General features: G+C 38.3%; 1 protein-coding gene across 2 annotated transcripts in view; it reads right to left on the bottom strand.

The window, feature by feature from the left end:
- Positions 1–1,466: 1,466 nt before the first annotated feature.
- The window catches only part of PRKG2 (protein kinase cGMP-dependent 2), a 103,001-nt gene continuing 79,844 nt past the window's right edge, over positions 1,467–24,623 (bottom strand). For both annotated transcript variants that reach the window (XM_058547354.1, XM_058547352.1), the window contains exons 15-19: positions 23,403–23,566; positions 19,693–19,815; positions 18,656–18,718; positions 5,439–5,505; positions 1,467–3,455 (exon numbers count right to left, since the gene is read on the bottom strand). In XM_058547354.1, coding sequence (XP_058403337.1) covers positions 3,360–3,455; positions 5,439–5,505; positions 18,656–18,718; positions 19,693–19,815; positions 23,403–23,566 — 513 coding nt within the window. In that variant the 3' untranslated portion in view covers positions 1,467–3,359. The remainder of the gene's footprint in view (positions 3,456–5,438; positions 5,506–18,655; positions 18,719–19,692; positions 19,816–23,402; positions 23,567–24,623) is intronic.

The following is a 24,623-nucleotide window of genomic DNA, read 5'->3' on the forward strand; positions in this document are numbered from 1 at the left end:
GCACCCTGGTCAGCAGTCCCAGTCTTTGAGTAGTCCCAGCCTGGGGATTAGTCCCAGATATGTGGGTGAACAAGGCATCAGGTTATTCTAGCTCCCAGCCATTGAACCATCCCAGTCTTCAAGTCTTTCCACCTGATACCCCAGATATTGTGGCACAGAGACAAGCCATTCTTGCCATGTGCTGTCTGAATTCCTAACCCACAGAACCTAGAAGAATAATAAAACGGTTGTTGTAAGTGACTACGTTGTGGGTAATTTGTTATATAGTTATAGTAACTGGGACTAAGCCATGTAAAACCATCATAGCTAAACTGTGAATAAAATGCATATTTGAGGCCAATATTTAGCTTTGAGAGCAGTCAACAGTCAGTGTGTTTATAATTATTTAAGAATTTTATGCAAATGAGATAATGGATGTAAATACTCCTAGTACAATGCCTGGTAATAAAGGGTTTATTATTATGCCAAAAGAAGTATAAGCATATATTTATTTCTAAATGGTTATTATCAATGACCTATGAGTAATAATATTCTGGCCCAATGTTTCAAAGCTTTACATGTACATCTCAAGTTACAGATGAATAAAGATGCGGTTTGTTGTTCAAGGTCACACAAATCTGGGCAGGACTAGAATTCAAACCCAGATCTTTTTTATTCCAAATCTCTTAATTTTCACCACTACATTCTCCTCCCTCTAGATATTTTAAATTTAGAGAAAAGATTAAGAAACTATAATTACCAAAAGTTGACCCCACAGAGAACAGACTCAAGAGTGAAAAATTAACTTTGCACCTAGAAAAGAGAGATTAAGAATGATTTAATGATTAGGAATATGATGGGTTTGTATACAGAGGGATAATTTTCTATACTTCCTAAGAAAAAATATATATACATATATATCTCCTTACTTCATAAAAACATTAAAATTTAGAAATTTAAGTGAGCTCTTAATAAAGCACTTCATTTTGGTGAGGGTTAACTCTTCATCTTATGCACTAAAGCTCGATCAACCATCTTTACTTCATGACTTAAAAGAAAAAGAAAAGATAGATACTGGATTTAACTGGTACAATTATGCATACAGATACCAATAATACATAAGGTTCAGGACTAAATGGTTATTAAGGCCCCTTTAATTCTAAAAGAGAAAGTAACAGTAGCCACATCTATGCAGCATTGATTATTTCACAGATAACAATAAAGGACTCTCTAGATATCTTATTTAATCCCCCAAACAGGTCTCTAAAGTAGGTATCACTTTATTGTGCCTTTTTCTACAGATGAGAAAGCTAGTACTCAAAGAAGTGAAGCCATTTTTCCTCAGGTCACTCAGTTAGAAAATAGTGGAATTGGGATTATATGATGGTTCAATCTCTCATTTCTTCATCTTTATAAATTATTCTAAAGAAATTACAATAAAATCACATGTGGAGATTACATATTGATATGGCCAACTGCAGGCAAAATAAATCTAAGTTGGTTTTTATTTGTATATATGTAGGTCTTTTTTGAATTACAACAATTAATCTCCTTTAAGAATATCATTGCTATTACAACTGTACAGTTCTAATATCCACCCAATACATAAATTTCCTACGTTTATAAGTGGGTAATTTAAAAATATATACATGGAAAAACATACAGTGCTTACAAACCAAATGCAAATAAAAATCTTTTAAAAATCTTAGAAATTCATTAAGCAGGTTATGTCGATCCTATTAAAAATGGCTCTTCTATGTACAATACATAATCTTTAAAAATACTACTCCAGGAAACAAAAATTCTTTGGTTCAGCAAAAGGATTCTAAATGTGGAAATTCAGTTTGTTAAGGAGGCACCTTCTTGCGTTGGGCCTTACTTATCTGGTTTAACTCTTCAGGAAGCATCTAGCTGACTTTGAATGTTAAAAATCTGGGTAGGGTGTGGGTAAAGGCTGCTTTTCCCACAGAACACGAGCATATGAAAATATAACCAGAAGCCTGAATAACGCAATAACTTAGAAGTTATTTTTACTCTGCCAGATCAAAAAGATACAGAGAAAGTCTGTTTCCCATCCATTCCAGAAGGATGGTGAGGGAGTGATTGTGGTGGACACACAAAAACATTCACTGGTAAAGTTCTTAGGAACTGGCGTCCAACGCCATTGAAACTACTATTTCCTTCATTATTTGGAAGACTACAAAGAGGAGACAGGAGGAGGGCAGACGCCAGATGACCCTTGTACCTCTAAAGTCCCATCACTTCTCCAGCGGCTTGCCTGCCTTAACAATCTAAAATTATAAACACATCCGCAATTCAGATGTCTTTCAAAAGAGTTACTAACACAGCAGTGATTAGACTGCATCAACATCTGCCAATGGGATCTTCATTAAAAATTAACTCTAGTTATTCTATACTCTTGGTTTATTAATAGCAACAATCACAGAATTGGCCAAAATATCTGAGAGTTTCGAGTCAGCAATCTTACCTATTAGAATTTATTTTCTTCCATATTTAATGGGAAGGAGAAGCCTTCACAATTTTGTTGTTGCATGTTTTCTACTTTGTGAAAATATTTAGTATATAAGATAAAACCTTCCCAAGGCCCATCACTTAACCAGACATTATAACCACCGTGAACAAGGTTTTTGAAAAGTCTCTGAGGTGTCACAGAGGTCACAGGAGAATGAAAAATATTTTTTGCTGTTTATTTTTTCTAAGATCCCCAATAGAATATAACTAGCTGCTTGCATTAATTAACTCATTTATTTTAGGGAGTGGTAAGTACTGACTAAACACTCAAACTTGCCTTTCCCCAGACTAGTATTGGAAGCATATTAATATATTTCTAGTTGAATGCAGGTAAAATCAAGAGCTCTACTGACTACCAAGATTTCTGCAAACCACCACTTGACGATGCCATAATGCCTTCAGGGAGTTGTTGAGAGCAGGGGAAATACTCCCTTGCAAAATTCACCTTGCTCTTCTTTCTATTTGCATGATTTATTGCTCAAGGGCAAGACACTTTTTAAGCCTTTTTAGGACTCAAAGGAGATGGTATGACTGGGATGGAGCAACAGACTGCAGAGAACACTATGCCCCTTCAACAAAAATGGTTCCAACTGTGGATAGCCTTCAACATTTGAGAAAAGCAAAGAATGGAATACATGAATAATTCACAGCACTAAATGAGACATTATAATTCAGAACCACCTCCATATCCACTATCGTCCATCTCAGCTCACGGGCAGGGATTACTTTTCCCTAAAGGTCTTCCAAAAGATATTATAATACTCGAAAAAGAGAAATAATCAGTGTTGGATTATTGGTGCTCATAGTCCTCTTCTGTGGTAGATAGGCAGTAATCATCTCTTTTTCTGTCAGAAGTCTTTATCCCAGCCTGACAGCTCATCCGGAGGCACTCCCTTCTCAGGAGGATATTTGTCAAAGTAGCTGTGATCTGTGGGTCCACTGAGCTAATAGAGAAAGGGTTAAACCAAAAGTGAGGATGATGTTGACTGCGCACTCTATTACATATGGAGAATGCTTCATATATCTGAACACTGATTTTTATGCTGTAACCACAGGTAAGTTATATATATGGAAAAGATGACCAATTAGCATTTTTGAGCCACACTCTCAACCTCATGAGATATCCCCTTTAGACCAAATGGATGGGGTCACTGGATTACATTCAATAGAAGTTACCTGTCTTGAGGAGTTATTTCCAAAAGCAAAGGTGACAGAAATGATGTCTATTTTTTTTTTTTCAAACTGAGAAACATTTTAAAAGCAAATACTCAAAAAATCAAAATTTGTCAGAATCTTTCTTCCACTTTATAAAATTTCTCACAAACTTTGAATTTTCATATGGTTAACTGACCCATATAAAGTTTCCAGAATGCCAAACAAAGGGACAACTCAAAATATGATTGACTCTTTTGAAAGAGTGAAATGACTCTGGAATTAAATTATTTTGCTAATTAGGTACTTTCCAAGTCTTTGCTTTTAAACAAATTTAAGAAGTACCTGATTGAATTATCAGCTGATAGATCATCAAAAATACTATTTATGATAGATCATAATGTGTTTTTTGGGAGGGTGAGGAGATCACTCAAAAGGCATTCAAAGTGACATTGCTATTATAAAGCCCTCCACTACCATTTACCTATTTATGTGAACACAACTCTTAGCTCTTGCACCTATATAATTTTCAAAAGGAATAGAACTGATGAGGAGTCTGATCCCATTCTCTTAATAAATAAATATATCCATGGTACATTATATAATTTATTTTCAAAAAATATTTGTTTAATAATTACTTTACAATTTTATAATATATTTATGTTGTTTGATATTGCATGCTATAAAAATGTAATTATAGTTGAATCCAGAAGAAACATTTGTGTTGTCACAGAAATTTCTGTTGTCACAAGAATTTTAAAATTTATAAAACTATAATTGAAAGCACTTAAAGAATTATCAGAGATTGACAAGCATAAAATTATTTTATATTAAATTGAAATTTTATAAGGAAATGGAATTGAAATATGGAAATATGAATTCAGAGCGAGAAAGGAATGATATAATATTTCTCTCTGTATTTTTTAAATGGCTGAAGAGTCTCAAACCTCAATGGTATTTAGATTACATTGAACATATTTAAAGCAATGAAGTAACAGTAATGTTTTACTGTAAAATGTCAATATTTACAACATACTAGAAATTACATTCTTCACAGTGATTTAAATGTACAATGAAAAAATTTAGATGTCAATCTAAAAATGTACAAGGGGAGATACAGATATCCAAAATTTCTCTAGAGAGAACACAGCATAAAGTTTGTAGCGTGTTGACCTAGATCATTCTTGAGTCAGTCTCTCCCCAAGTGAGCAGACGTCCTGCTTTCTGTAGAGCTGTGCTGTCCAACCAGCAACACGTGGGGACTGAGCACTTGAAATGTGGCTAGTCCGAACTGAGACGTGATGAAAGTGTAAAATCCACTCGAGATTTCAAAAACTTAGTATGAAAAAATAAATATAGCATCTCATTAATATTCTATGTTGATTAGATATTGAAATGATATTTTTTACATATATGATAATTAAAATTAATTTCATCTATTTATTTTTACCTTTTTAACGTGGTTACTAGAAAATTTAAAATTTAAAAATAAAATTGGTTCATATTACACTTTCTAGAGCCATTTGTCAGCCTGATTAACACTGACTCTTTGGGGACTCAGATTTATATGTAACTGATTCCTTAGAGCTGAGCTAATGCCCATCAAATATGTAATACTGTTTAGTCCCTATAATCACAATTGCTATGACATTTAAACTTAATTTTAAAAAACTATTTAAAAAATCTAAAATCTGTTATACACACACCCCTAAAATTCATTTACAAAAGCCAATTCCCACAAAAACATCAAGCGAGTAATATAGCAGACACCATACCTCTCTTTGTAAAGGTGATGCGAGGTTCCGTGCTTTCAGCCCTTCCCAATTGAAACCATGCAACCACCTGAGAAATGAGAAAAGTGCAGAGGAATATTACTTGTCTGATAGACTATTTGCACGTCAAGTTCTCTCTCAATCCACTTTGTGGTCTGCTCCCTGCCTGCAACAGTGCAGCTGCAAGTGGTTGGAGGAAAATACTCGACCACGTTGGTTGTCTGGTCTCACATTAAATCCACACCCACTAACCTCGAGGGGGCACTCACTGCTGCCCAGCAGTCAGTCTAGATTTCCTGGTTCCACTCATCGCCACACTCTTTTAGACTCATAATTCAAACTTTGTCCCCTCTCCTCAAAATTTCAGAACCTCCTCCCCACCCTCACTCCCAAATGTGACCTGGCTTCCTTTTTCACTGAGAGAACTGAAGCAAAAAAAGAAAACTTTCACAATCTTCCACCAGCATACCTCCCCGCCTACCTACATCTGTGTGTTCCCTTCTCTCCTGTACTACGAACTAACTGCCTTTGCTTCTAGCTAAGGTCAACTTCCCTACTGTGCACTTGATATCGTAGACTCTTCTCTATTCAAAGTCATGCTCCTGCAATTCTCCTCTCTCCTGAATCTTCAACATCTTCTCTACTGGGTCATTCCTATCAGCATGGAAACATTTTATTTCTTCCAACCACAAAACCTCCTCCCTTGACCTGTGCTCCCTTCCAACTCTCACTCCATTTCCCTCTTCCCATTGGGGGAAAACTTCTTGAAAGTGTCATCTAGTCACTCTGTCTACCCATTTTCTCCTGACCACACTACGATCAGGTTTCACCATCTCCACTCCCTTGATTGGCCTCAATTCTCAGTTTCATCTTACTTAACCTATGTAGCATTTACCACAGTTCATCACTCACACTTCCTGAAACCCTTCTTCACTTGGTTTCCAGGACATGCTATTGTCCTGGTTTTCATCCTAGCTTGGCTGCTTTCCTTCATTTTCCACTGCTTTTTCTGTAGGAAGTTGGTGTGTTCCAGGGCTCAGTCCTTGGATGTCTTCTTTTTTTAACTACTCTCACTTCCCAGGTAATCTCATTCAGTCTTGTGGCTTTAAATGGCATTTATATACTGATTACTCCAAGATTTCTATTTCCAACCAAGACCTCCCCGTTGCTTCACAGGCTAATATCTACAACTGGTATTCACCTCCCAGCTGGGCATCTAACATGCATCTAGCATGGATCACATCCACACTGGAGCTCCAAATTTTCCCCAACAAACTTGCCTCAACTCTTCCAGTTGCTCAAACCAAAGACCTTGGAGTTATCCTTTCTCTCACACCCTACCTCAGTCCATAAGCAAATCTTGTCAGTATTATCTTAAAACTATGTCTGTATTCAGAATCTGACAAATTCCCAACACCTTCACTCCACCTGCATGGGCCAAGACACAATTATTTCTTGCCTTTATTATTACAATAGCCTCCTAATGGGTCCTCCTGCTTTTGTTCGTGGGAAGCAACCCAGCAGCAAGAGTAATCCTTTAAAACATGTCAAGTCACATCATGCCTTAGTTCAAAACTAGCCAATGCTTCCCATTTCACTCAGTGTAAAAGGCAAAGTCTTTACCATGTCTTTACTATAACCCATAAGGCCTAACGAAACCATCCTTACCCCCTCCACACTTCCCCCACCTGACCACTCTCCTACTTTGCCCTTACTCCCACCCTGCTTAGTCATCTCCTAGCCATTCCTCCAACAAGCTACTGAGGCTCCCATTTCAAGACCTTGGCACTCAGGCCCTCTGGCTAGATTGCTCTTTCTCCAGATTTCCACAAGGTTTGTTCCCTCAACACTTCTAGGTCTTTTCTCAAATCTCATCTTCTTAGTGAGGCCTTCTTTGGTCATCCAATCTAACATTGCACCACCACCCCACCCCATACTTCCAATCCTCCTTCCCTGCTATAGTTTTTCTCCTCAGCACTTACTGTTATCTAATTACCCACTACATACTTTACTTAGTTATCTTGTTTATTTTCCATCTTCCCCACAAAAATGCAAGCTCAACGAGGACAGGGATTTTCATCTGTTTCCTTTCCTTCTGTGACCCTAACACTTGGAGCAGTACTTGACACAGAACAGGGGCTCAACAAATGTCTGCTGAATAACCAAATGACTCTACCAGAGAACACGCTTACACAGGACCTCTAACTATCATGTCTTATAACATCACACTACCACGGTGGTGATAAGGATCTAAAAAGCTCCAAGATTTAAAAAAAAGCATTCTACAGGAATCTGTGAAAATATGGGAGTAAGCTGATAGCCAGATGAAGTTCCTTCATTTACTGCTTCCATATCATTAATCTAAAAGGGCTGATTTGGTCTTTAGGATACATGTCAAGTATGGTGGGCTGGAAATGCAATACCAAAAATGAGGAGGCCTTGCTTCTTTTGGACACAGTGCACTCTGTCTCTCAGGATCTTATAAGGAACGTGGAACAATACTATTCTATATCCACTCATCTTTTCCACTAGGACACTAAGGTCAGGTCAGCCAGCCAACAAAAATTTGTGGAAAGTCAGTTTGGTCCCAGGCATCAAAAAAAACCAAAGACTCTACTTTTAAGATGTTTTTATTTTGATGGAAAGTGACAAACAACAAATAAGTAAACAATATGTAAATTAATTTCAGATACTAATAAGTACTAGGAAGATAAAAAAGAATAAAGTGGTAGACGATAACTGGGATGGGGATGGGTTGGGAGGGGTTGCTTTTAGCTAGGGTGGTATTAGAAGAAGTGATATTTGAATTAAGGCCAGAATGAAGAAAAGAGGGAAGCCATGAGAAGATCTCTGGCAAGGGATTTCCAAATGGAAGACAGTGATCTGAATGAGCCGAAGTGTGGTGAATGCTGGGAAAACTAGAAAAAATAAATAATGTCTGAGAAACGACCAGAGACCAGATCATGTAGGACCTTGCAGGACACAGTAAGGAATCAGGATTTTATGCATAATGGGAAGCCATTAGAAAGTTCTAAGGAAATGATGCAATCTAGTTATGTTTTCCAAAGATAATTCTGGCTGCTATGTGGAGAATGACCACAGGGGGCCAAGATGGGGCAGGATGGTGGTGGGGAGTGGGAGACTGAAGGCTAGGAGGCTTTCAGGAGGCTGTCCCATTCCTCTATCTGTCAGCCATACCAGAAGTGATGTCTTCCACCCTTCTCAATCTCTCTCACCCCTGGAGTTGGTTTTGGTTTAGTCCTTGACTGGATTTCCCATTCCAAGTCTAAGCTTAGCAAGAGAAAAAGTACTAAAAACAGAGAGGGCAGGCTCTGGTACATTCCATTTCAGAATGTCATTGTGGTATAAGCTGCCGGGACTCTAAATCAAAGAGTGAGAGTCAGACATCAACCCCAGCTGTCCAGCTTTCCCTGTCCTAGCTATGAAACCACAGGAGTCCTCTCCTTGATCCACCCATCAGTTTCTTTGCACAGACTGAAGCTCCATTTTTAGGGATTTCTAGGCACACAGTTCTGTGGATTCTTTTCTTTGGCCACCCAATACTGCCACCATTCCTTTTAACATATTTTATAATGCTCTCTACCCAGAAGCTACTCCATAAATATGAATAAAAATCATTACTGTTACTCTACTGAATCAAAGAGCCTATGCATGTCTTGCTGAGTACTTGTTACAATTTGACTTACGGCAATATTTACTTAACATGAGTGGCTATTCACTTAACACTTGGCCTTTTGACACTAACCACATTTTAAGTAATGCAAATGCCAGTATGCACTCGTGTGTAAAAAATACTCGCCAAATAAATATTAGCAGCAATGGCACATAAATTGCTTCTTCATTTTTAGAAGACTTGTGGAAGCTATTCGTGAAAGTAATTTTAGGGACTAGAAATATTAAAGGTAACATTAAGACACTTGAAACAAATTACTCCTCTACCTAGCAGGAAAGATTTAATTGTACCCTACAAATATATTATTCCTCTTTTCAGATAGGAGTTGGAAGACATGATTGCTGCCTGGTTTATAAGTTAGCTCATAAATAGGGGAGGGAGGAACTCTATTTTTAGGAAAGATGATTTAACACAGACTGGACACACTTATAACAATACGCCATGTTTCACCGTATTGTTTTTAAATACAAAGTTAAAATCTAAGAAAAAAATAAAAGTTTTACTTTGGAGAAGAGTGAGAAAATCTGATGACAAATTTTAGAAAGAATTTTTTTTAATTTCAAGAATATACTGGGTAGAAAAGGTATACACCTCAGAGACTTATGGAAGGTGTTAGAACACTCCTATTTGAAGGCAGAGAGAGATCTATTTTTCAGGACCCCTTTCCCAAGCTTTATATTTTAAAAAGCACTATGAAAATAGGGTGAATAATGTTTTTGAGCTCCCTGGACTCACCAGAAGGTTCTGCGTGAATCTGGTACAGCTTATTAATGAAGTCCGCCCTACACACTGCCCTCCCACTCCACAGTTACTTGGCAAAGAACATCCTGCCTTTTAAGAAGAATGGGCAAATGAATTTCTACAGGGAAGGAAATTCAAAATTCTTCATTACCTTGTTGAGGTGAGAAAATCCTCTAGCATCAATTTACATGAGCATCCAATTTGACAGCTCCATTTAAACGAGCCTCAGGTAAACAAGAAGTAAAAGATAAAACTGGAGCCTGTTAACAACTACATCACTTCAATTTCCCAACTACCTCAGAGCAAGGCACAAAGATGCTTCTTTAATGAGAGAAAGGAGGAAAATATATTGGAAGAACTACTTTAATTGACGGGACACTGGTTTGTTCAATATGAATGGCGTGTTTATGTGTCATTTTATAATGATAAAAGAAATTGTGATAGCACGTAGGAAGAAAGATAAATTGGAATCTAAAACAAATAATGAGCTTTACACTAAAGGCAATCCAAAGGAGGACAAAGAACAATAAAATACTATAAGCATTTTGATATCTACAAAATCGACAGATGTGTCTGTCTGTCTCTACGTCTCCCTCCTTCCCTAAGACACCCTTACGGCCAAGCCCGATTTGAATTCACAATGCTGAATACATGGCTTTATTTCAAGCAACCTCATGAATAGAAAGAGCAGGGTTGGCAGCTCAGGGGTTTTTTTTTTTGAAGCTGCACCACTACTGTTAAGAAAAATGAATGGTGTTTCTGTTGAGCAGCATCTCTTCCTTTATTTTCACACTGTGTTGATGCGACCCTAATTCTTCAGCAAAAATATCCAGATAGGAATGAAATATAGAGAGGTGTTTTCATTCCTGAAAGTAAACACATCAGCGTGTTCCAAGGTTTACAATAACAAAATTCTCAAATTTATTTTTTGCATTATCAATGGTACTATCAATAGGTGATATGTTACATTTGTAAATCATAAGCAAAATTAAAACATCTTGATGACTGCAGGATTTAGCTAGGCATAGATTAAAAAAAAAAAAAATCTCTAAGGCTTGAACTTCCACACACGTGACCAAGTCAGAGAGGATATCTTATGGAAGTTGTCAATGGTTCTGAAAGGCAGCTTTGGAAATTCACAGAACTAAAAAGGTGCATGTTAGATTACTGCGTAAGGATAAAACATTGAGGTTTTGTGGAAATCAATGTTCTTTACCCAAAAAGTAAAATACAACATGAGGCTTCAAAATTTGGAGAGCTAGTCAAAGGAAAATTATATTTAAAATAAACATATAATATTTATTAACACTGGAAGAGAATACTATTTAACAGTTGATTTAGTTGACTCATTCTCGTGAATATTAACAATAACTGTATCCTACTTTAATTACAAATCAAATGTCAAAATTAGAACTTAATTCTCTTTAGAATCCAAGTTGATATTAAAAAATAATTTAAGGGGCCAGCCTGGTGGCGTAGTGGTTAAGTTCGCATGCTCCACTTCAGGCGGCCTGGGGTTTGCAGGTTCAGATCCCGGGCGTGGACCCACACACCACTTATCAAGCCATGCTGTGGCAGGCGTCCCATATATAAAATAGAGGATGATGGGCATGGATGTTAGTCCAGGGCCAATCTTCCTCAGCAAAAAGGAGGAGGATTGGTAACAGATGCTCGCTCAGGGCTAATCTTCCTCAACGAAATAATAATAATAGTAATAATAATAATAATATTTAAAAAGATAGCAGTGGATAAAAAGCTAAGTTGGGAGTCAGGAGTCAAGATGGCAGCGTAAGCAGACTCGGAACTCACCTCCTCCCGTGGACACAGCCAATTTACAACTACTCGTGGAAAAATTACCCCTGAGACAGAACTGAAAACTGGATAAGAGGAACTCCTGCAACAACGGACAATCCTAACTGAGGTAGAAGAGGCAGAGACTCCCTTCTGGAGAGAAAAATGCCGCCTTCACAAGCCGCCAGCTTCACAGCCACTGGGGAGCAGCCCACAGGTACGCAGCCTCCCTGGAGGCGCGGGGCCCTGAGCCGGGGAGCGCCCCCGCTGTGGGCATTTTGTGGACCCAGCACAATCGAGACCAGCGGCATAATACCTGACTTTGCCTGCTACTAAAGCATTGGGGAGTACCCCCAGAAAACCAGGTTCACAAAGAAACTAAAACTGGCTCTTAAAGGGCCCGTGCGAAAACTCACCTGTTTCAGAAAGCATCCTAAAATCACCAGAAAGAAAGGTGCACAGTGCTTTGGTGACAAGAGACTCACCTAATAGGTGTACACCTGAGTACATCTCGGTGAGGGGTGAGACCTCTCCAGGGACTGGGACATTGGCGGCGGCCATTGTTGTGGCCCGGTGTGGGCGTGCTGACACAGACGCCATTGGAGTTCTCCCTGAGGCCTGCTAGACCAGGTTTGCCCCACCCACTAGAGCACCGATTTAATCCAGCTCAGCCAGGGCAGGCAGCCCACCCTAGAGACTGGCCCCACCAAACAACAAGCCCTCAGGCAACTTGTGGGCCTGCATAGATTGGTGACTGGATTCTCTGCAGCCTAGAAACTGAGCTGACTTGAGCAGGGCAGGGTGTGCACAAGGGGCGGGTGGAGAGTGTGGGGCGGTGGCGGAGTGTGTGGGGCTCCTGCCGTGGAGAGACTGGGTCCGCTTGGGGAGGTCGGGGCGCTCACACGGGGCAGGACTGTGTTGACTGTGTGTGTGGACCTGTGGGCGGCAGGGTTTCTCAGCTGCGGAAGACTTGTGCTTCTCAGAGACCCTCATAGGAGGTTTGCCCCACCTTCCAAAGCCTGAAACGATTGGGTGCTCCCGTGCCCGAGGCCAGCCCCACCCAGCTGCAATCCTCAGAGAGCTGACAAGAGACCTAATAGGCTAGAGGCTTACAGCAATTGTAAGGCCCTGAGCCTAACAACCTGCCACGCTGGGGGCCTACTCACTTAAAAGAAATACTGCAACACAAATGTGGTATTAGAACTTGCAGCCAACTGTGCTGGGGCTCCCCACACCTGATAAAGAGACTGAAGGGCCCACAACAACTACAAGCAGCTGAGCATTACAACAGCTGGCCAGGAGCATAACTCGGCCTCCCTGGGTGCCTACAGGGAGAGCAAACAGGCCACAACAGAAGGACACACGTAGCCCACATAGGGGTCACCACTGGAACATTGAGAACTGAGGGAAGCGCACCGGAAGCCTCCTAAGGCATCACTTACATAAGGTCACCTATCCAAGAGCAGGAGACGTAGCTGACCTACCTAATACGTAGACACAAGCACAGGGAAAGAGGCAAAATGAGGAGGCAAAAGAATACATTCCAAGTAAGGGAACAGGACAAAACCCTAGAAAAGGAACTAAGTGAAACAGAAATGAGCAACCTACCCGACAGAGAGTTCAAACTGAGTGTTAAGGATGCTCACTGATGTGGGGAGAAGAATAGATGAACTCAGTGAGAATGTCAACACAGAAATGGAAGATATAAAAAAGAACCAATCAGAAATGAAGAATACAATACTGGAAATGAAAAATTCATTGGAGGGACTCAAACGCAGAGTAGAGGATACAGAAGAACGGATCTGTGAGCTGGAAGAAAGACTAGAAGAAATTACCCAAGCTGAACAGGTAAAAGAGAAAAGAATTAAAAAGAGTGAGGACAGTCTAAGGGACCCCTGGGACAACATCAAGCGCACTAACATCCGTGTTATAGGTGTCCCGGAAGGAGAAGAGCGAGACAAGGGGGCAGAGAATCTATTTCAAGAAATAATAGATGAAAACTTCCCTAACCTAAGGAAGGAAATAGACATCCAGGTACAGGAAGCACAGAGAGCCCCAAACAAGATAAACCCAAAGAGGCCCACACCAAGACACATCATAATCAAAACGTCCAGAATTAAAGATAAAGAGAGAATCCTAAAAGCCGCAAGAGAATGTCAAGTTACATACAAAGGAAACCCCATAAGGCTATCAGCTGACTTCTCAGCAGAAACCTTACAGGCTAGAAGAGAATGGCATGATATATTTAAAGTGCTAAAAGGAAAAAACTTACAGCCAAGAATACTCTACCCAGCAAAGTTATCATTCAAAATGGAAGGAGAGATCAAAATTTTCCCAGATAAGCAAAAATTAAAGGAGTTTGTCACCAAGAAACCAGTGCTACAAGAAATGTTAAAGGGACTGATTTAAGGGGAAAAGAGAAGACCACAAATAGGAAAAATTATCTATTTCCATGATTAGAACATAATGGATACAAATACACAAAAAAGAGGTTAGATATGATATCAAAAACATAAAAGGAGGGAGGAGGGGAGTTAAGAGTACAGCTTTCAGACAGAGGTCAAACTAAAGTGACCATCAATTCTGTATAGAAGAAGAAAGGAACAGAGAAGGACTACTAAAACACTGAGGAAAAAAAAAAAAGTTAAAAAATGGCAGTAAGTACATACTTATCAATAGCTACTTTAAACGTCAATGGACTAAATGCTCCAATTCAAAGGCATAGGGTGGCTGACTGGATAAAAAAACAAGACCCATATATATGCTGCATACAAGAGACACACTTCAGACCTAAAGACACTCACAAACTGAAAGTGAAGGGATGGAAAAAGATACTCCATGCAAATGGCAATGAAAAGAAAGCTGGGGTAGCAGTACTCATATCAGACAAAATAGACTTTAAAACAAAAACTGTAAAAAGACACAAAGAAGGGCATTACATAATGATCAAGGGAACAATCCAACAAGAGGATATAACACTTGTAAATATCTACGCACCCAATGTAGGTGCACCTAAATATATAAAGCAATTATTAACAGACATAAAAACAGAAATAGACAGTAACACAATAATAGTAGGGGACTTTAACACTCCACTTACACCAACGGATAGATCATCCAAACAGAAGATCAATAAGGAAACATTGGCCTTAAACGACACACTAGAACAGATGGACCTAGTAGATATATACAGAGCATTCCATCCAAAAACCGAAGAATACACGTTCTTTTCAAATGCACATGGAACATTCTCCAGGATTGATCACATATTAGGCCACAAAACAAGTCTCCATAAATTTAAGAAGATTGAAATAATACCAAGCCTCTTTTCTGACCACAACGGTATGAAACTAGAAATCAACTATAGGAAGAAAATCAGAAAAGCCACAAATACGTGGAGATTAAACAAAATGCTACTGAACAACGACTGGGTTAATGAAGAAATCAAAGAAGAAATCAAAAAAATACCTGGAGACAAATGAAAATGAAAATACGACATGCCAGAATTTATGGGATACAGCAAAAGGAGTTCTAAGAGGGAAGTTTATAGCGATACAGGCCTATCTCAACAAACAAGAAAAATCTCAAATAAACAATCTAACAATGCACCTAAAGGAACTGGAAAAAGAAGAACAAACCAAGCCCAAAATCAGTAGAAGAAGGGAAATAATAAAAATCAGAGCAGAAATAAATGAAATAGAGACCAAAAAAAACAGTAGAAAAAATTAATAAAAGTGAGAGCTGGCTCTTTGAAAAGATCAACAAAGTTGACAAATCTTTAGCTAGACTCACCAAGAAAAAAAGAGAGAAGGCACAAATAAGTAAAATCAGAAATGAAAGAGGAGAGGTTACAACAGACACCTCGGAAATACAAAAGATTATAAGAGAATACTATGAAAAACTATATGCCAACCAATTCGACAATCTGGAAGAAATGGATAAATTCTTAGAATCATACAACCTGCCAAAACTGGATCAAGAAGAAGTAGAGAATTTGAATACACCAATCACCAATAAGGAGATCGAAACAGTAATTACAAACCTCCCCAAAATAAAAGTCCAGGACCAGACGGCTTCCCTGGTGAATTCTACCAAACATTCAAAGAAGACTTAATACCTATCCTTCTCAAACTCTTCCAAAAAATTGAGGAGGGGGGAAGCTCCCTAACTCATTCTACGAAGCCGACATTACCCTGATAACAAAACTAGACAAGGACAACACAAAAAAAAGAAAATTACAGGTCAATATCACTGATGAACATCGATGCAAAAATCCTCAACAAAATACTAGCAAATCGCATACAATAATATGTTAAAAAGATTATACACCATGATCAAGTGGGATTTATTCCAGGGATGCAGGGATGGTTTAACATTCGCAAATCAATCAACGTGATACACCACATTAATAAAATGAAGAATAAAAATCACATGATCATCTCAATAGATGCAGAGAAAGTATTTGACAAGATACAGCATCCATTTATGATAAAAACTCTGAATAAAATGGGTATAGAAGGAAAGTATCTCAACATAATAAGACCATATATGAGAAACCCACAGCTAATATCATCCTCAATGGTGAAAAACTGAAAGCCATCCCTCTAAGAACAGGAACCAGACAAGGATTCCCACTGTCACCACTCCTGTTTAACATAGTACTGGAAGTCCTAGCCAGAGCAATCAGGCAAGAGAAAGAAATAAAAGGGATCCAAATTGGAAAGGAAGAAGTGCAACTGTCACTATTTGCAGATGACATGATTTTATATATAGAAAACCCTAAAGAATCCACCAGAAAACTTTTAGAAGTAATAAACGAATATGGTAAAGTTGCAGGATACAAAATCAACATACAAAAATCAGTTGCATTTCTGTACACTAACAACGAAGTAGCAGAAAGAGAAATTAAGAATACCATCCCATTTACAATTGCAACAAAAAGAATAAAATAGGAATAGGAATAAACTTAACCAAAGAGGTGAAAGATCTGTACACCGAAAACTATAAAACATTTCTGAAAGAAATTGAAGAAGACACAAAGAAATGGAAAGATATTCCGTGCTCTTGGATTGGAAGAATTAACATAGTTAAGATGTCCATACTTCCTAAAGCCATCTATAGATTCAATGCAATCCCTATCAAAGTTCCAACAACATTTTTCACAGAAATAGAACAAAGAATCCTAAAATTTATAGGGAACAACAAAAGACCCCAAATAGCTAAAGGAATCCTGAGAAAAAAGAACAGAGCTGGAGGTATCACACTCCCTGATTTCAAAATATACCACAAAGCTATAGTAACCAAAACAGCATGGTACTGGCACAAAAACAGACACATAGATCAATGGAATAGAATCGAAAGCCCAGAAATAAACCCACACATCTATGGACAGCTAATCTTTGACAAAGGAGCCAAGAACATACAATGGGGAAAAGAAAGTCTCTTCAACAAATGGTGTTGGGAAAACTGGATAGCCACATGCAAAAAAATGAAAGTAGACCCTTACCTTACACCATAAACAAAAATGAACTCCAAATGGATTAAAGACTTGAATGTAAGACCTGAAACTGTGAAACTTCTAGAAGAAAACATAGGCAGTACGCTCTTCGACATCGGTCTTAGCAACATCTTTTCAAACACCACGTCTGACCGGGCAAGAGAAACAATAGAAAAAATAAACAAATGGGACTACATCAAACTAAAATGCTTCTGCAAAGCAAAGGAAACCATCAACAAAACGAAAAGACAACCTAACAATTGGGAGAAGATATTTGCAAACCATACTTCTGATAAGGGCTTAATCTCCAAAATATATAAAGAACTCATGCATCTCAACAACAAAAAAACTACCAGCCCAATTAAAAAATGGGCAAAAGACCTGAACAGACATTTCTCCAAAGAAGATATACAGATGGCCAACAGACACATGAAAAGATGTTCAAAATCACTAACTATCAGGGAAATGCAAATCAAAACTACAATGAGATATCACCTCACACCCATCAGAATGGCTATAATTAACAAGACAGGAAACAACATGTGTTGGAGAGGATGTGGAGAGAAGGGAACTCTCGTACACTGCTGGTGGGAGTGCAAACTGGTGCAGCCACTATGGAAAACAGTATGGAGATTCCTCAAAAAATCAAGGATAGAACTACCATATGATCCAGCTATTCCACTGTTGGGTATTTATCCAAAGAACTTGAAAACACCAATTTGCAAAGGTACATGCACCCCTGCGTTCATGCAGCGTTATTCAGAATAGCCAAGACTTGGAAGCAACCTAAGTGCCCATCAAGGGACGAATGGATAAGGAAGATGTGGTCTATATACACAATGGAATACTACTCAGCTATAAGAAACGATGAAATCCAGCCATTTGTGACAACATAGATGGACATTGAGGGCATTATGCAAAGTGAAATAAGTCAGAGGGAGAAGGTTAAATACCGTATGATTTCCCTCATTAAGTAGTAGATAAACACAACAATAAACAAACACATAGAGACAGAGATTGGATTGGTGGTTAGCAGAGGGGAAGGGGGGAGGGAGGAGGGTAAAAGGGATAATTTGGCACATTTGTGCGGTGATGGGTTGTAATTAGTATTTGGGTGGTGAACATAATGTAATCTATGCAGAAATAGATGTATAATGATGTACACCTGAAATTTATACAATGTTATAAACCAATGTTACTGCAATAAACAAAAAATTAAAAAAAAAAAAAGCTAAGTTGCTATAACTTGAAGATGTGATTTTGTAACTTGTTTCATAACTTCATCCATTCTTGATATGAATTTCCAGCATTAGAGAATTCACTTTGAGATTGATTATTGCAACTGCATCTAGTAAAACAGAAATTACAAATAAAACACCAAAAAGGAAAGACTGAGCATCTGTAAAGGGATCCTTGTGGCCTACTGGGAGAAGCTTCGAGATTATCACATTTTTCTATAAATTTCTATATTTTTCTGTCAGGGAAGTAACTATGTACCTGTGTTTCTTAATGTCATTGATTCCATTCTTCAGATTTCCCAGTCTTTCTGTTGGATTTTGCCTAAAATAAAATTTTTTAAAAAGTAGTTTATAATAATTATGCTCAAGTGAACTTTAAATTAAAATTTAACATTTTTTCTTCATTCATTTATTTATTCAACAATATTTACAGATGAGGCATCTGAGTATAGGGAAATGAAAAACACATGCCCCTCTCTGGGGGAGCCACAGTCAAATTAGATACATAGATGATTGATAGATAGATAGATAGATAGATAGACATACAGACAGGTAGATAGATCCCAGTTCTTTGAATGAGCTATGAATAAATGTTTAAAAGAACAGGAGGGTGCTATCTTACCAACTCTGCCGAGAAAACCCAGGAAAGCTTTAGAGAATCATTTACATCTGAGCTGGAATCTTAGAAACACGCAGAAATTTCTGTGGCAACTCACAGCTAAGTGTCACATTCTAAATTTATTAAATTTTAATGCTTTAAAAAAAGTTCAAATGTGCAAAAAAAACAGCGAAAAAGTGAAGTTTACACAAAAACTCTAGAAGTCTTCTGTTCTCCGATGAATTATTTTTAATGATAAGTAGAAATCTGGAGTATTTAGAACACGGTCAGAGGAGTACTTTTTTTTTTAAAATGAAGATTGAAAGAGGGCATATAGTAACACTTTATCATCACCTCTGATTTTCTCTCAAAATAAGAAGGTTGTAAATTAATTACTCCTTTATTAAATTAAGGTTTGTGGTTCTACTTGCTCTATAATGGATAAAGATGATTCCCAAGGATAACCTGAAAAATCTGGATCTCTTCAAAACTAAAAGTAGGTATTGTGATTCTATAACATGAAGTAAACTCAAACTCCTAGCATAGATGCAAAACAGAAAATCATTTTCGTTAAATATAATTTAGCTACATAGAAAAGTACAAAAAATAAACATATATCTAATCTAAAAATGTGTGGAAACAGAAATGAGAAGCCTTCGCACTTTCCACAAGAACAAGTTTTTAATTGTCATTCTCACCTGCAAAGCCTCCGAATCAAATCCTCAGGTCGTCTTGATATTTTTCTGGGAAAATCCATTTTCTCAATTCCTTTGAGAATCAAATTATAGGTCATCATTTGGTCAATCCCAGAAAAGGGCGGGCTAGAGAAAAGCCAAAATAGGACACTGGGATCAGCATCTGAGACACATTTACAACTAAGTTTCTTCTTTTTTTCTCTCCCTCACTCCCCTCACTCTCATTAGTTATTTTATAACAAATCTGGATATATGCTGGAAAATAATTTCATATCACTTAACAAATTACACACACACACACACATACAGGTAATTTGTCAAGTGGTGATAATCACTAAAAAGAAAAATAAAGGGGGCCGGCCCAGTGGCTTAGCGGTTAAGTGCGCGTGCTCTGCTACTAGCGGTCCGGTTTCGGATCCCGGGTGCGCACCGACGCACCGCTTCTCTGGCCATGCTGAGGCCGCGTCCCACATATAGCAACTAGAAGGATGTGCAACTATGACATACAACTATCTACTGGGGCTTTGGGGAAAAAAAAGGAGGAGGATTGGCAATAGATGTTAGCTCAGAGCCGGTCTTCCTTAGCAAAAAGAGGAGGATTAGCATGGATGTTAGCTCAGGGCTGATCTTCCTCACAAAAAAAAAAAAAATAAATAAATAAATAAATAAAGGAAGAGACAGAGAGTGACAGAGAGAGGTGTGATTTTTTAAGCCACAGTGGATGGGAAAAGCCTCTCACATAAATTGATGGTTGAGCAGAAGTATGAATGAAGAGAAGGAGTGAATGAGCCACACGGTTATCAGTAGGCAAAGGACTCCAAGCCAGCAATACAAAGCCCATGAGTCAGGAGTGGGCACGGATTGTTCTTGGAACCCTGAAGAGGGCAGTGTTTCTCAAGTGAGTAGGCAGGAGAGGGGTAGAAGAGATGAGGGCAACATCATATAGATCTAGTGGGTTATGGTAAGGACCTGGGAATATCTTCTGAGTCAGATGATATAATTTATAGCAGCCAGAGTAAACTTTTTGTAAACGTATGGAGAATAAACTGTGATGGTGCTAGTGGTAGGGGAAGGAAGGCGTGGTAGCCTGGACTAGGGGATGGTAGTACCGAAGGTGGTGAGACAGGGTTGGATTCCGGACCCATTTAGATGGTAAAGCCAATAGAATTTGCTAATGGGGTGAACGTAGTGTGTGGGAGAAAGAAAGGATTCAAGAACAGTGCTAAAGTGTTCTGACCTATAGAACGGGGCTATCATTTACCAAGAGAAGAAAGACTAGGGTGGGGGTAGGGGGTGCAAGAGTGCAGAGCGGGATATGAAGAAGAGATTCAAGAGTTGTTTTGAATATCCAAATAGAGATGCTAAGCAGACAGTTGAATTTATGAGTCTGGCATTCAGGGAAGAGGTTAGATCTTGGGGTATAATTCTGGGGAGTCATCAGACGGTATTCATGGCCATAGGACTCAATGATATCACCAAGAGAGTGAGTAGGTAGAAAAGAGATCAAGGACTGAATTGACCCAATGTTGAGAGGTCAGGACAATGAGAAGGACCCAGCAATGGAGACTGAGAAGGGGCCACCAGTGTGGGAAAAGAAATGAGAGAGAGAGGTCCTAGGAGCCATGTGAAGAAAGTATTTCACGGAAAGTGTTGCTAAGATGAGTAAGAAAGCATTAGGAATTGACCGTTAAATTTAGATAACATTTTAATGCATATGCTTTGCTTTTAAAAACACTTTAATAATCTATTCTATTGTGTCATTTAGTTTTTGAAAATTAAAGAAGGCTTTCATGAACTACTCCACTGTATCTTGGTCATGCTTGGGACCTTTTGATATTGAGAGTTCCCACTCTTAGTAATAAACTTGAAACAAGGCCGATGCACCAACTTCTCAATAATCTATATTTCACCTGTCAAAAAAATGAGGGAGGAAACAAAACCATTGCTATAGTATTTTCAACTTATTTATATATTTACAACTATGTTGTGTTTTGTTTTTAGTTCTTTTCTCATTTTCATTTACTCCTGACTCTCTCAACTTCAGGGCATTTAACATTAACTTTTCTCACACCCTACCCTGAAAACCTTTACAAAAACAATTTCTCAACTTCTTTATGACAGCTCAAGGCCACTTTAGCAACTCCAAGTTATTGGCTTTTTTCCCCCCTCTTCCTTATTGCCTCAATTTATGTCCCTACTCCTTGTAACAATTGATTCAGCTGAAGAATACTGAGATGTACATTCTCCAGTGACCTACAGGAACCATGATGTATTTCTTAGAAATGCAGCTGACAAATTTCCCAGGGATGAGGAAACAGATTCTTGAAGTAGAATTCCTTGTGTCCCAAGACCTTAAGCAACTTTCTCTCTGAATGATGGTCTGGAAATTTTTCTCTTTTTTACTTCAAAATCTTAAGCATGAATATTTGAAAATGATTACAGATAATATAAAATAATCTTTCCTATCTGTTTGCTCAATGCATGTGGCCAAGGAAGTAGAATGTAGCCAGGGGTAATATAACATTGAAATTTGTAGTGTAAAAAGTTCAAGAAGATTCTATGAAACTCTCTTTTTGTAAAGTATGTGTTGAAACTTGAATCCCTCATCAATGGGCTCATTCCAGTATTTCTTATGCCATTCCATATGCAAATCCTCCCTGAAATTAAGACTGAGAATATTTGGTTATAAAGTTTTATGAGGATGATCAGATCAGTTAATGAGGAATGGAGGTAGAAAACTGGAAAGAAAACTGGTCTGAATCCTGTGTGTGTGTGGTCAAGCATTACATTAAAAACAAATATATATAAGGCACAGGTATGTAATGGAAAGTATGTCACATTTAGAGTCAGAAGACCTGTGATCAAATCCCTGATCTCAGGCAGGTAGCTCTCTATCCAGTTTTCTAATCTATAAAATTTAAATCATAAAATAATAATAAAAATTCCTGCTTTAACTTCCACACAAGTTTGTAAAAACTAAACTAGAGAATATACATATAAGTGCTTCATAAACTGTAAAAATGCTTTACAAATGTGTGATATTACATATAGCCTATATACGTGTACGTGCAAGTGTGTATATAAGTGCGTGTGTGTGTGTGTGTGTGCATGTGTGCACTCGTGTTGAATATATGAGGTCTTGGATTCATTAACGCAGCCCTTTAATCTCTTCAGGAATGACGATTCAATTTTAACTGCTAAAACTCCTGCTGTGTCTTGTCTCTGTTCATTAGCACCTCTAGAAAGCAGTTGACAGGGGATTAAAATTTAAATCCAGCAATGTTGCTTTCTCTTAGCATTTCTGGTTAATGATTTATTGGGAAGATGGAAGAATATGTTAAACTTAGTTTAATTGATCAATGGATTTCATGATTGCTATTTGCTCAATTAAAAAAATATATACAAGATGAAATAATAACAGCCTACAACCTCAGTTCCTTTTCTTATTCTTATGATGGATTACCAAAACCTTCACACACTTAATATGTTATCTACAATAACAGGCCTTGCCATTTTAGGTAACCCATAGCAATTCTGTACTCCTTTCCTGCACCTTCCTGCATCTTTTCTCCATGTTATGTGAAATAAGGTAAAGAGGAAAAGGCATCACGTTTAATTAAAATGTTAAGCTCTTAAGTTACATATTTTATCATTACTAAGTTATTTTTGCCCTTCTCTGAAGAAGAGACTGGACACAACTTGGAGGCACTTACTTGCCTGTTAGGAGCTCATACACCAGAATTCCCAGGGACCAAAAATCCACACTGAAGTCATGTCCTTTGTTAAGAATGACTTCAGGAGCTACATACTCTGGAGTTCCACAGAATGTCCATGTTTTCTGTCCAGATCCTATTTTCTTAGCAAATCCAAAGTCAACCTGGAAAAGAATGTCAAAGAAATTTTCAGAGACCATAAAATTCATGTTCTTCTTTAAGTCTCCCCCTAACTTCTCCAATCTTCTTTCTACACCTCCACCCTCCCCTTCACACTACACACACACACACACACACACACACACACTGACCCTCTCATTTATTCTTTTGCAGGGCCAGGTGTAAATCTAGTTATAATGGAGAAAGTTCCATGAACACACCTCTATGCCCATGGCCGCTAAAAGACAAGAGGAATGGTTTAGTAACAACAAATGTGAAGTGCAGGGCAAGCAGACAAATAATTTTCAAATCAATGGTGGTAATCATTGGGAAGAGGAGAAGAGGGGGAAGTGATGGAGACTTGTGCACTTCAAGCTCCATCATAAAAGGAAAAATAATAGCAGAATTGAGAGTTTGGAAAGGGACTATTGTTGAGAAGGGGGGCTTAAAATTCTAGACAGCCTTTAAAAACCATACGCATAAGGTTTGCACCCTTTAAATTTTGGCAGTCCAAAGAAAAAGCCCAGGATCATCCCATCTCAGCTTTGGCTGGGCTCTGTACACTTTCAGTCCTTCTCAGGGAGGTGGGTGGTGGATAGCACCTGCATTAACTTATTTATTCTGAAAAGATAGTCAGCATCCAGTATAGGCCAGGTGCTAGGCTTACAGATACAGAGTTGACTAGGAGAAGCTCAGAGTGTTGGCAATACTTACACATACCTGATTAACGTTATATCACGTGATACAGTAGAAGATTATGCAAAGTGTAAACTCAGAGGGCCAAAAAACATGTACTTCTGCAACATTAGTGAGAAGATGTTTGGGGAAGATGTCATTAGGAACTTGGCCTTGACTGACGATTGGGAACTCTCTTGGGGTAACGAATTGGTGCTACCCTCATCTGTCTTTTCAGAATAGGCCCCTCCCCTTCTCTGAGACTCTATTCAATGAACTCTGCGCACAGAATAGAGAGAAGAAAGAAGGTCGGAGCAACAGAAGACCCGCTCATTGAATTGAGGCAGTGTCTACGACTGAAATCCTACCCCGCAAGCCAAACAGTTT

Source organism: Diceros bicornis, chromosome 8, assembly GCF_020826845.1.
Source record: "Diceros bicornis minor isolate mBicDic1 chromosome 8, mDicBic1.mat.cur, whole genome shotgun sequence".
NCBI classification, from domain to species: Eukaryota; Metazoa; Chordata; class Mammalia; order Perissodactyla; family Rhinocerotidae; genus Diceros; species Diceros bicornis.